Consider the following 12,594-nt stretch of genomic DNA (forward strand, 5'->3'; position numbering starts at 1 on the left):
ACAAGGTAAATAATAAAAAGGGAATGGCCTTCTCAGTTGTGGTGCCCTTCCCCTTTTTATTATTCAGCTTCTTTCTTCCTGATTATGGAAGGCTGTCTCCAAGAAGACCTGCCTGACACTTACCTTTTTCATTTTCCTAAGCTTTAAATCTGCAATGAAAATTGTTTTTAACTGTTGCTTGTTTATCTCTTTTTCATAATTAAAATATCTCTCCTCTCTAATCAGGGCAGTAGTTAAGGCAGCTTACAATTAGAAATACAACACAATCAAAAACAGAAGATTGTTTTAGATTTTATTGGCTAAGTTGCCTTGAAGATTTTCGTGCAGTGAAGGGTAGAATATAAATAGTAACGAGAAATAATAAAAGCAAACTTGAACAACCTAAAAGATTCTGTATCACATGTCAAACTCCTAATGTGATATTTCACTTCTGCTATGTACCTACCATTACAGAAGGGTAGTTTCCCCAAAAAGCCTTTGAAGGTAACTTGCCTAATAAAGACTATTCATTTCACTTGGCAGTGACCTATCTCAAAATGGTGTTGTAATGAACTATGATCAAAAAGCACTTCACAGATTCCTGTGTGTGGGGCACACAAGAGAGAATTATTGGGGATTTCTTCCTTCTATTCTAGTTAAAAGTTATAACACTTTATTGCTTATTAAGAACAGTAAAAAAAATGATTGAAAGGAACATAGCGTGCAAGTGCAATGGAGGTAAAATCTGAACTCTGTACAGGATTTCTATACCCTGAACCCCCTTTCGTGGCTATGATGTAACATTCTTTCACTCCGTTCCTTTCCTGTCCATCAAGGCTGTTATGTGGAAGACTTGAAAACTACTTGAAAACCACTACTTTGGTGGGCCGCTGTGAGATACAGGAAGCTGGACTAGATGGGCCTATGGCCTGATCCAGTGGGGCTGTTCTTATGTTATTATGTACTGTACAAGACACAGAATAAATCCAGACATTCCCAAGCATCAAAAAGTAAGAACGATTACCTCATCCACAAAGAGCTGAACTTGGTCCCCAACCTTCAGGGTCTCAGAGACTATCACTTCATGGACCACGTAGCCTCCAGAGACTTGTACCGACTCCACTGGGAAAAGCACATCCTCAAAGACAGACAAATGAGAAGATTAGTACAGACGCTTGATTCTTTTCCCAGAGCAGATCCAACAGAGCAATACAGGGAACTTGGACCATTTTAGCAGCTCTGAAAAAGCATTAATTCAACGACCTTTGAAAACTCAGAGATTAACCTCAAGTACATAATGAAATACACAAAACACAAGTCTTCTGTGCCCAGCAATGATGCTACTAATGATGTATCTCTTAGGTCCCTCAAGGAACTCACATCCATGACCAATGAGTTCTCTAGCTTCTTTGTCAGCAGTGGAGAAAGGCTCTGCAATGACCTTATACACTGTTTGGTTCACCAAGGGGTGGCACTAATGAACCCGGAAGGAATTCTGGCCAATCCCTAGCTAGAGCAGTAGCCATCTACAACAAGGGAGTGTGGCACAGCTAAGGCAACAAAGAAAATATTTGATTCAACTGCTGGTGCAATAACAGTGTACCACCACAACAGTGTTCACCTTCATAGTGAACACATTTCCTGCATTAGAATTTCCCTAGCATTCTTCTGTTAGGCAACAGTTCTTTTGCTCCTATTTCAGGTAGTGGCCAAGACACAGACAAAGCAGCCTGGACAAAGAAAAGAGTGGTAGTGCTGCTGCTCAGTGACTAAATCCAAGATGGACAATCAGTTTCTGGCCATGGTCAGCCTAAGAGTAAACCCAGGGCTCAGTAAGTTCCTGTGATGAAGCTCACCTGCTGCCCCACGTGCACCATGTAGCCTTGATCAGGTGCCTGGCCTCCCTGTTCTGCATAGAAGCAAGTCCTGTCCAGGAGGACACCGCAGCGTTGCCCTCCACCAACTTCCTTTTGGAGCGACCCATCTTTGTATAGCGCCAGAACAGTGGCTTGACATGGCTTGAACACTGCAAAGAACAAGAAGAATATCATGTTCTACATTTCTTTGTGTAAACCTAGACTCAGTGGTCAAGCCTAGACTACTGCCAGACCATCGATCCACTTAGGTCAGTATTGTCAACACTGACAGACAGGGGTGAGTACTGCTCATGGCCTACAAGTTCATAACCTGCCTGATTTACTTTTATTTTAAAGTATGTGTATTATGGATGAACTATTACTGATCACTCCTTGTTATGTTAACCAATTACTTTGCAATGGGGGACAAGCTAGAAGGCAGTAAGCTGAACTTTAAACTGATCATGTGAACTCATTCAAGAACACACTTATAAACCTGTTTTATGTTATGTAAGAAACAGCGACACCCTGAGGCTTGCTTCAATTAAGACAAGCATACAACTTGCATAAATTTGTCATTTTTACCCCTGCAAAGATCCAACCCAAAAGATATCTTGCTAGAAACTATTACTTGATCAATTGTTGTCTATCAACAGGAACACTCAAGTGATACTTTTGAAGTGAGCAGGCATTTAAAACTCAGATACAACCATCTCCATCAAACAGGGCTGTTGGGTTATTTTCCCCCCAACATAAACATTAGTACCTGCGATAAAAAGTGAGAAAGATTGCCTGTATGTGCATTTCAACCCTGATGTATGCTCAGGTCCACTACTGCTTCTCAGTGCTTATACTGAAACAACATACATACCTCCATGGCCATTGTCACATTATATTATGTGCTCTCATCCCAACCTTTAGAAAGCCTAGCTATCACTTTGCTCTCTACTAAAAGACTATAATGCCACAGTTACTATAATGCCCCCAGTTACTGGTAACTGGTAAGGTTTAAGCACCTTGTTTCCACATATTTCTAAATTGAAAGCTATTGAGTACATTGAAGCCAGGAAACTAAAACATAAGTGTGCGTTTTACTAAAGGGAACAGTAAACAACCATTAAAAAAAATCAAACCACAATATCACAAGATGATTACGGGGCTGGGGCACCTTCCTTATGAGGAAAGGCTACGGCGTTTGGGCCTCTTCAGCCTAGAAAAGAGACGCCTGAGGGGGGACATGATTGAGACATACAAAATTATGCAGGGGATGGACAGAGTGGATAGGGAGATGCTCTTTACACTCTCACATAATACCAGAACCAGGGGACATCCACTAAAATTGAGTGTTGGGCGGGTTAGGACAGACAAAAGAAAATATTTCTTTACTCAGCGTGTGGTTGGTCTGTGGAACTCCTTGCCACAGGATGTGGTGCTGGCGTCTAGCCTAGACGCCTTTAAAAGGGGATTGGACAAGTTTCTGAAGGAAAAATCCATTATGGGGTACAAGCCATGATGTGTATGCGCAACCTCCTGATTTTAGAAATGGGTTATATCAGAATGCCAGATGCAAGGGAGGGCACCATGATGAGGTCTCTTGTTATCTGGTGTGCTCCCTGGGGCATTTGGAGGGCCGCTGTGAGATACAGGAAGCTGGACTAGATGGGCCTATGGCCTGATCCAGTGGGGCTGTTCTTATGTTCTTATGTTTTAATATCCTAATTGCCTTAAATCTGGCCTCTGTAAATGAAATTTTTATGTATAGGTAAGCAGTTATGTAAAATTCTTGCCTCAGCAGGAAGAAATAGTGAACATATTTGAATAAGTCACAAATGATCCCCTTGCTAGACTTACAGCAACTTAATGACATAGTCTGTATGTCTGTAATGACATTACTTTGGTGATCTGGGGTAGCATATGCAGTTTTTCATAGACTAAGGTAAACATTAGTTTACAAAGTATAGACAGCATTTATCCTGTGCAACGAATCTCAGACACTTAAGATGAAGGATCTCCTTCAGAGATTTCCTGGGTGCCAGCTAGAATTCCTTTTCCTCCAGAGGGCTCTCTCAACACTCCTTCAGACACATCAGGAGCCTTACCATATCTTCCATCCTGCCCAAGTTCATAGGCATACTTGGGAGAGTCATCAGTAGGAGACACACCATCCTGCCGCAACTTGGCCAATGAATGCACATCCAGCTGCACCGCAGAGCTCTGCTCTTGCTGACTATGAACTTTGCGCTGCACAGGTATAGAAAAGAAAAAATTTAGGGACAGCCGAGGCCCACTCGTTTCGTAACATTTATTGTACAGAACTCTTTGATACTTCCACAAGCAATCTGGCATTGGGGACTGAATTTGGATTCCTGAGAATCTCAATTCAAATCAAGCTTGTAGATATTGTGCCCCTACCTATAACATTCCCTGCTATATGATCAGATTTCCTTTCCTGCTGCTGCTGCACAAACCTGGGAAAATTCTATATGCAGCAGACATTTGAAAGAGCAGATCCAGAATAAGGAAAGGAGGTTGAATGTTTTGCATCTCCTGTGCAAATGTATTTGCTGAATTTGAACTGCTTTAGGATAAAATTAAGATTTTGGGGTGGAGTTTAGAACTAGTGTCCAATATCATTTGTGGATTTTGAGTCACTAATACAAGCATAGGGGCTTCTTCAATTAAATATTCCCTTAAAACCACTTCTAAGGATGGTAATTAGAGGCAATGTTTGAGGTTTGTTAATGTGGTTTATGAAAGAGGAAAGTTTGTGTCTTACTTCAGCATCTTCCTGAATCAAACGGTTCAAAGCAGCACTGTCCAGCTGGATCCCCTTTTCTTCAAGCATCAAGCCAATGAGATCCAGGGGGAACCCCAAGTTGGTATAGAGAGACCACGCTATGTCCACTGCAGACAGAAATAAGACCAATGAACAAGACACGAGGAAAAAGAACACAATATGGACTTCAGATACTACAATTACTTAGCGGGAGTCTCAGCATATTCTGATCTATAAAATTCTGGGGGTGGCAGCTAAACAAAAATTGTTCTGGCAAGCAGATAATGTTGTTGAACAGGCTTGGACTAAGCATTCACTCCTCCGGAAGTGTGTCTTGTGGGACTTTAGCATGTTAGCATGCTAGTTCAGCTTCAGTTAGTTAGCATGTACTTTACAATAGCAGTTGCAAACTTTTTTGGCACACGGGCCGCACACACTATAGTACACATGCAGCCCATCAGGCCTTGAGATGAATTTGTCTCTAGCCTACTGAGCTGGAGAGACCAGAAAGAACAAGGCTGATTCCTTGTAGGAACCAGCAGGTCAGGAGAAAGCCAGAAAACCCCAAACCCAATCACTGCTCTACTACTGAACATGCATGTTAAGCACATTACGTGTGCATTTGAATGCATTTATTTTCCAAAGAAGATTTATCTTCTCTTTCCAGAGTCAAGGACAGGGAAGCTCAACAGAAACATACCACTGGCGATGCCTCAGTTTCATTCACGGATCTCCTTCAGTTATTACACAAAAAAAAAAACCCCAAATCCTTACCTGGGAAGACTTTGGAATTACCCATCTGCTGGAGCGTCCTGTTTATTACACGACGTCCCCGCAAGAGGGAGGAGAGGAATGCATCCTCATTCTCATTGATGACATTCATGACCTGCAAGGAGATGAAAGACACATTCAGGAATGCCACCTTAGGGAGGGGTTAGCTGAATCAATTCTTCATGAGAAGGACCACAACAGATGCTAAAGTATGCCAGAACTGTTAAACCTTTTTGTTGAAAAGTGGTATATAAATATACTCAATATAATGAAAACAGAAAAAGAAACGGTTACTCAAAAAGTTGCCAAGCTATTAACAGATTTCATACAAGAGTCTGTAGGCTCAATCCAATGTACAAAATTTGTGCAAAATAAACAAGAGGAGCTATAGCAAAGAGACCCTATACTAGATAGATTTTCATTTAGACTCTCACATGATTCAAGTAGTTTGGAAAAAGCCAATACAGAGATTAAAGTGGATGTTGCATTTTTCTGCCTCCTTTTAGAGTCATTTAACAACAAGGGACCTGAATTTGGGACAATAGGCCAACAATTCCTGCAAATTCAATGAGCATTCTAAAGCATGAACAGTAGAGAACCACATGCAGAACCAAGCACAATGTGTCTGAAGAACCCTGGGCTGAAATCTGATGAAGACAGCAGCAAGGTCAGAGTTAAGGGGTTTTAGCAGAACTGGGTGGCAGAAAGAAGATTTGAAGTTCAGTTATGCTCACTGTGCCTGCAAAAAAAAAAAAAAGTCATTTATATGAGTATCACCATGCCCAACATTAGACTGTAGGAGCAATAGCTGTACAAGAAAGAACTCCAAGTTGTGCACAATTTTCAGAACTGGGTTCCAAGTGAATCTAATCAGCACATGAACTGATTCACTAAAAACGTCCAATTGTGGCACAGAAACAAACTGCACAGCTGACTTTCAAATTGCAGGGGGGAATCATTAATATGCACCTATTCAGCATGTGTCACTTATGCTAGTCTACAGCTTATTTTTCTCATTAGTATGAAAGATGCAGAGGAAACATGCAGCCAGAATAAAATATACCACCAGTCTCTATGACAGTCACTTGGAGGTTGCTGTACAAGTCTGCACTGATGAGGGTGCTTAAAGAGGTCCTCCCACTCATCAACTCTGTAATAGTAAGTGATTAGACAGAAGTTTTACTCCACCAGATCCATCTGCTCACCTTGTCTGTATCTCTCCTCAGCTCTGGATAAGCATCTCCCTGTAAAAGGAGAATCACAGGTCAATGGATGACATTATGAAAAAGAATCTTCCCACCCACAAACCACATTCCTTCTAGAGAACAACTTGACACATTACAGCAGGTTTTTAACAGGGCTCATGTCAAGAATTATTCAATTTAAAGTGACAGTTTATGCTTTGATGTGCCCAGCAATACATAAAGTCTTTTATCCTACGCACTATATATGCCTTTCTTTCCTGAGGCAGCATGAGAGGATGGCTAATGTTCACCCAAGAAAAACGCGAAATAGTAAGGACGCAGCCAAAGTGTCCTTACTATAAATTTCCTGATCTCAATGTCTTCAAATATAACTGCCTGATATGCATCATGATGCAGATATTGCAGTGACTCTAGCAGATGCTCTATAAAACAGCTCATTGGAAGAGAAGATCTGCTGCACCTATCAGTGTTTTTCCTTATATTGGGGGGGGGGGGGCACAGCTTGAACTTTATTTCCAGTGATCTTTATGTTTTCATATTCCACCTTAAGAACATAAGAACAACCCAGCTGGATCAGACCCAGAGCCCATCTAGTCCATCTTCCTGTATCTCAAAGTGGCCCACTATATGCCTCAGGGAGCACACATAAGACCACAAGACACTTGCATCTCGCTGTCACCTCTCTGCATCTAGCATTCTATTTACGCTCACACCAGAAAAGACACCAGATTGCAATTATGTTTAAGCTGTGCTACTTTATTAAACACAGTGACCAACTTTAACGCACGAAACCTACTGAATATACCTTCTCTCCCTCGCCAGTCTGGCGTAGGTGAAAAAACAGCCATCCACAGCCAATGCAGGTGACAGAAAAAAATTCCTACCCGGCCCTCATAATGTGTAACCAGCTAATCTCAGACTGTACATACCCATCACGGCTTGTAACATGTGATGAACTTTTCCTCCAGAAATCTCACCGATCCTGTTTTAAAAGCATCTAGACTGGATGCCATCACCACATCCTGTGGCAAGGCGTTCTACAGACTAATTACATGCTGTATAAAGAAATATTTTCTTTTGCCTGTTCTAACTCTCCCCACACTCAATTTTAGTGGATGTCCCCTGGTTCTGGTGTTGTGTGAGAGGAAAAAGAGCATCCCTCTAACCACTGTGTTGATCCCCTGTTCAATTTTGTATGTCTCAATCATGTCCCCCCTCAGGCACCTCTTTTCTAGACTGAAGAGCATCAAGCACTGCAGCCTTTCCTCATAAGGGAGGTGAGCCCCAGCCCAGTAATCATTTTGCATCTCTTCTGCATCTTTTCTAGTTCCGATATGTCCTTTTTAAGATGTGGGGACCAGAACTGAACACAATACTCTAAGTGTAGCTGTACCACTGATTTGTGTAGTAGCATTATAATATTAGCTGTTTTATTCTCAATCCCCTTTTTAATGATCCCTAGCATGAAATTGGTCTTCTTCACTACTGCAACACATTGGGTTGACACTTTCATTAAGCTGTCCACCAACACCCCAAGATCTGTCTCCTGAGCTGACCTTCCATCCCTTGTGCCAGCCCTAGCAATTTCAGCAACAACTGGGAGACAGGGAACACAAGAACAATGTATTATAATTCAAGAGTTTTCTTTTTCTTTGTTCAGATAATGGTTTTAGGAACACTAAGAAAGAAAAACTATGATTTACCAATATGTCATGATCATAAATCAGTGACCAAATATTGGGTGCATCATCTCAGGGAAACATGTCTGATCATCTTTTGCCATTCCACTAGGACTCCTAGTCTAGGTAACAGTTAGGGGAAACTGCTACGACAGTGTTTCTCAAACCATGGGTCAGGACACAGTAGGTGGGCCAATTTGGGTCCCAGCCAATTTGGGTCCCAGCCAATTTGGGTCCCCATTCATTTCAATATTTTATTTTTAATAAATTAGACTTGATGCTACCATGGTATGTGACTGCATTTGGGGAAATGTTACAGACCTGTACTTTTAACAAGCTACTATGTATATTCTTTTAACAATGATAGTCAATGGAACTTACTCCTGGATAAGTGTGGGTAGGTTGCAGCCTAGGATAGTTAAAAATTTTCCTGCTTGATGATATCACTTCTGGTCATGATATCACTTCCGGTGGGTCCTGACAGATTCTCAGTCTAAAAACTGGGTCCCAGTGCTAAATGTGTGAGAACCACTGTGCTACAATATTTGAAAGAAAATTTTTTAGCACTATGTAAGATGATAGCTTTAAGCAGTGTCTCTCCCCAGGAAAATAAATCAATTACCAGAATTTCTACCACAACAGGCACCAAACTGGCCAGGAACCCAGGTGGAGCATGGAGAACTTCAGAGCAAAATCGCACAGCTCTACGCAAGATTTGACGTAAAACAAGCCTGCAGACAAAATATGGTTTTCAATATGCTTCATTGTTCTCAATGCTCAAATCCCATTGGTCAGACCATCTCACATGTACCCACTCAGCTTCCCACCGACATACTTTAGAATCCACTACCACTGTTCATCATTCCACATACATCTCACATGTGCCACATGCAGTCAACTCTTTTGTCTGTTTCCCACCCAGTTTCCTAACTCCACTACCTATCCTAACTCTCCATGCAGAGATACAGAGGTGCCAACGCCACAGGGGAGTTTTGGCCTCTGGAGGTCCCCCTGAGGTAAAGATTTGTTCCCCTGCCCAGGCATAAGCCCAAGCAACTGCTATGGGTCATCCAGGAACTGTGCGAGCTTGATAACTTGTGCAAATCCATTCTGAGCTGTGCAGCTGGATCAGGCCTGGGAAGGTGGTTAGAACTTGGCAGGTGCTGCTGAAGCTGAACCTTCCCCCTTCCTGCACCCAATCTGCCCCTCCCTGCCCCATCCACCCACTCCTCCCTCCCACCTTCCCTGCTGGCCTGCCTTCCATGGCAGAGCTTTGGCCACCCACTGGAGCCCAGGAGGCTGGTCTGGACTGGCTGGTGATGGCCTGACAGAGCACACCATCAGTGGTTCCTTCACATCAGCCATAAAGCAGCAGCTGCTAGCACAATGTGCATTACGTCTGGAACCAGGGACCACAGGCCACTAGTCACCATGCTTATCTTAAGATGCTGCCTTAAGCACCCAAAATATTCTTAAACAACCTTCTCCCTCCAGTTTTCTCACATTTTTTTCCCATCCTGCTCAAGCATCCCTAAGCTTTCTCAAGATGAGTGTGATTTCTTCTTCCCACCCAAACCTTATTATTGTTCTTCTTCCTTACTCGGCACCAGACATGCCTGGGTAAACACCGTCAGCAATGCACACAGCCAAGGTGCGAGCATGGTCTGCCACAACTCTGTAGGCCATGTTGATACCCCCAGTGTCAGCCTCACCAACCAGGCCCTGGTAGCTGGGCCCACCACAGCCCTGAAAGAGAAAGACAGAAATGTTTTAGGAAATCTGAGAGTCTCACCTAAAAGTCACGGTATAACACACTAAATCTGAGACTAGCGCTCTTACAGTACCTTATTATAGACCTTACCTTATATGTCAGCTATGTACAACATGAGCTGGGATAGCATAAGCAGGTTTTAGTATAGTTATAGTAGATGTGTATATTGCAGATGTTTCCTTCAAATTACCACTGTATAACGTTTCCCTCAGCATTTCTGTTTGAAGATGTCTAATAGTTCCCCTGGGTTCAAAGACGCTTACTGCCAGGAAAATGAGCTTTGGATCACAGCAAAAATGAACTTTTAATGGACAGGCTAAAGCCCTTCAAACTAATGGACTACATACAGAAGAACATCCTCTCCCTATATATGTAATCAATTTCTATATGTGTATTTTTGTAAGTGCACACATGTATTTTGCAAACACTTTTGCACTGATACAACTGCCCCCTATTCTTCCTTCCTCTTTGTACATAGCTTCACTTTCCACTCTGAAATGAATATTGGGGGACTGATGTGGCTGTGCGGCCAACGCTTTAGACTTGAAGAGACAGCTAAGAAAGTGCCAGGGAACTCACCCCCTGATCTCAAGACTGCAAGGGTGTTAGTGCTGCCACTTAGGGCCCAATCCTATCCAACATTCCAGCACTGGTGTAGCCGCAATGCAGCCCGGAGATAAGGGAACAAGTGTTCCCTTACCTTGAGGAGGCCTCTGTGACTGCCTCCCCACCAAAGGATGCAGCTCACATCCCACTGACACCACTGCACTGGCCCAGGAAAATGGGATAGGATTGGGCCCTCAATCCACACCTTGGAGACTTGGTTTTTCCATTCAGGAATCAATTTCCAAGCCCATTCCTATATACACATGGGGCAGGAATCAAGGCCCATAGTTCTATCAGTAGCAAGTGAGGAGGAGCATCAGCAAACTGTTGTTTTTCCTGACCCTTTTAGGGCTTCTGCCAGAGAAGCAGGGGCAGTATAGAGCAGGGATTCAAACTCATTTCATACAGAGGGCTGAAGCTAGTATTCATGGTGCCTGCTGAGGGCCAGAAGTGGCATCATTAAGCAGATGCTCACCAGAAACAAGCACTTTTTTTTCCTCAGAAACTCACTACATACAAATGACAAAAGCTAAAATGTGCAAATTTTGTTCATATTTTCAAGATATGGAAGAGCCCAATTACCATGCTGGGAGAGCCCAGTTATAATGGGAGCTGGATAAATTGCTTCACGGGGGTCTCATTTGGCTTGCAGGCCTTATGTCTGACACCCCTATTCTACAGAGGAACAGGCACTGGTGCTTCCCAGCTGTCCACATTGCCTTTCCTCTAAAGAGTCAGAGCATGTGTGTACCAAGGTGTTCTTTCCTGCCAAATCAAAAAACCAACCAAGTTGCTGGGAGAAACTTCACACAATCAAGAGGAGGGGCCAAAGTTCACTGGGAGAGTAGAGATTTTGCATGTGAACGCTCTAGGTTGAATCCTTGGCATCTCCAGTAGGACTGGGAAACATCCCTGCCTAACATCTCGGAGAACCACTGCCAGTCAGCCAGCCACTGCAAAGGTCAGGGGGCAATCTGCAGGAGAATGGAGAGGCCCCCAGCTGGAACAAGAAGCTTTGTCCGAACTGGGGACGCCTTTACCGGCATACAGCAGTCTCCACTTTGGAGACCGCTGGTGTAGCCGACATGAGATAGAGGGTCCAATGATCTGGCTCAGCAGAAGCAGTTTCATTTGTTCATAGTGATTGTTTTTATCTGGCGATCATCTACTAGTGCTGCTCATACCTCTTCTCAAGAGAAAATTTCAAACTATGATGCTAGTGACCACAGGGTCAATAAGTAGGTCAGCAGCCTACTGAGCGGGCATGCAGCTTTCACATGAAAACTTCACAGCTGAAGTGTTGGCTGTGTTTCTCCAGCAGTGATAATCACCTTATGGATGGCATCCAGAATAGGTGCAAAGAGATCTGTGTCGTAATTGGAGCGCTTGTTCTGCAGAACAGTCATCAACCTTTCCAAGCCCATTCCTGTATCCACATGGTGCTGGGGCAGCTGACGAAGACTCCCATCAGCCTCTCTGGAAATGCACCAGTTGACAAGGGAAAAAAAATAGAGACAGGTCTGAAGTGGAGGCCAAGAGCTTATTCACACAGCTAAAGGTGAAGATAAGAAAGCAACAGGAACCAAAGAAAGAAAGAAGCTTTTTTTTTTTTTGGAGAACACAATTTGGAAGTAACAGGAAAACTGCCACGAAAGTTAGCAGATGCATTACCGTAGAGCAGGGGTGTCAAACATAAGGCCCAGGGGATGGACTCAGCCCTGGTAAAAATTTATCCAACCCCCGTTATCATTAGGCTCTACATGAGAACGAAGTGCTCATTTCTGGCCATCATCTGCTTAATGAGGCCACTTCCTGCTTAATGATGTCACTTGCAGCCCTCAGCAGGTGTTATGAATGCTATTTGGCTCACTATATGAAACGGACACCCCTGCTATAGAGCATGTGAGCCACTGCCTAAGAAATGAGGCTCTGAAATAAGTCCAGATCCCAA

General features: G+C 43.2%; 1 protein-coding gene across 1 annotated transcript in view; it reads right to left on the minus strand.

Annotated features, from left to right (window-relative positions):
• AARS2 (alanyl-tRNA synthetase 2, mitochondrial) overlaps nucleotides 1–12,594 on the minus strand; it is a 33,582-nt gene that overhangs the window by 16,374 nt on the left and 4,614 nt on the right. The window contains exons 5-13 of the mRNA XM_066611607.1: nucleotides 11,975–12,119; nucleotides 9,867–10,012; nucleotides 8,889–8,997; nucleotides 6,588–6,626; nucleotides 5,386–5,497; nucleotides 4,612–4,739; nucleotides 3,935–4,076; nucleotides 1,836–2,005; nucleotides 1,004–1,117 (exon numbers count right to left, since the gene is read on the minus strand). Of these exons, the coding sequence (XP_066467704.1) occupies nucleotides 1,004–1,117; nucleotides 1,836–2,005; nucleotides 3,935–4,076; nucleotides 4,612–4,739; nucleotides 5,386–5,497; nucleotides 6,588–6,626; nucleotides 8,889–8,997; nucleotides 9,867–10,012; nucleotides 11,975–12,119 (1,105 nt within the window). The remainder of the gene's footprint in view (nucleotides 1–1,003; nucleotides 1,118–1,835; nucleotides 2,006–3,934; nucleotides 4,077–4,611; nucleotides 4,740–5,385; nucleotides 5,498–6,587; nucleotides 6,627–8,888; nucleotides 8,998–9,866; nucleotides 10,013–11,974; nucleotides 12,120–12,594) is intronic.

This window comes from Tiliqua scincoides, chromosome 1, assembly GCF_035046505.1.
Source record: "Tiliqua scincoides isolate rTilSci1 chromosome 1, rTilSci1.hap2, whole genome shotgun sequence".
Classification (NCBI taxonomy): domain Eukaryota; kingdom Metazoa; phylum Chordata; class Lepidosauria; order Squamata; family Scincidae; genus Tiliqua; species Tiliqua scincoides.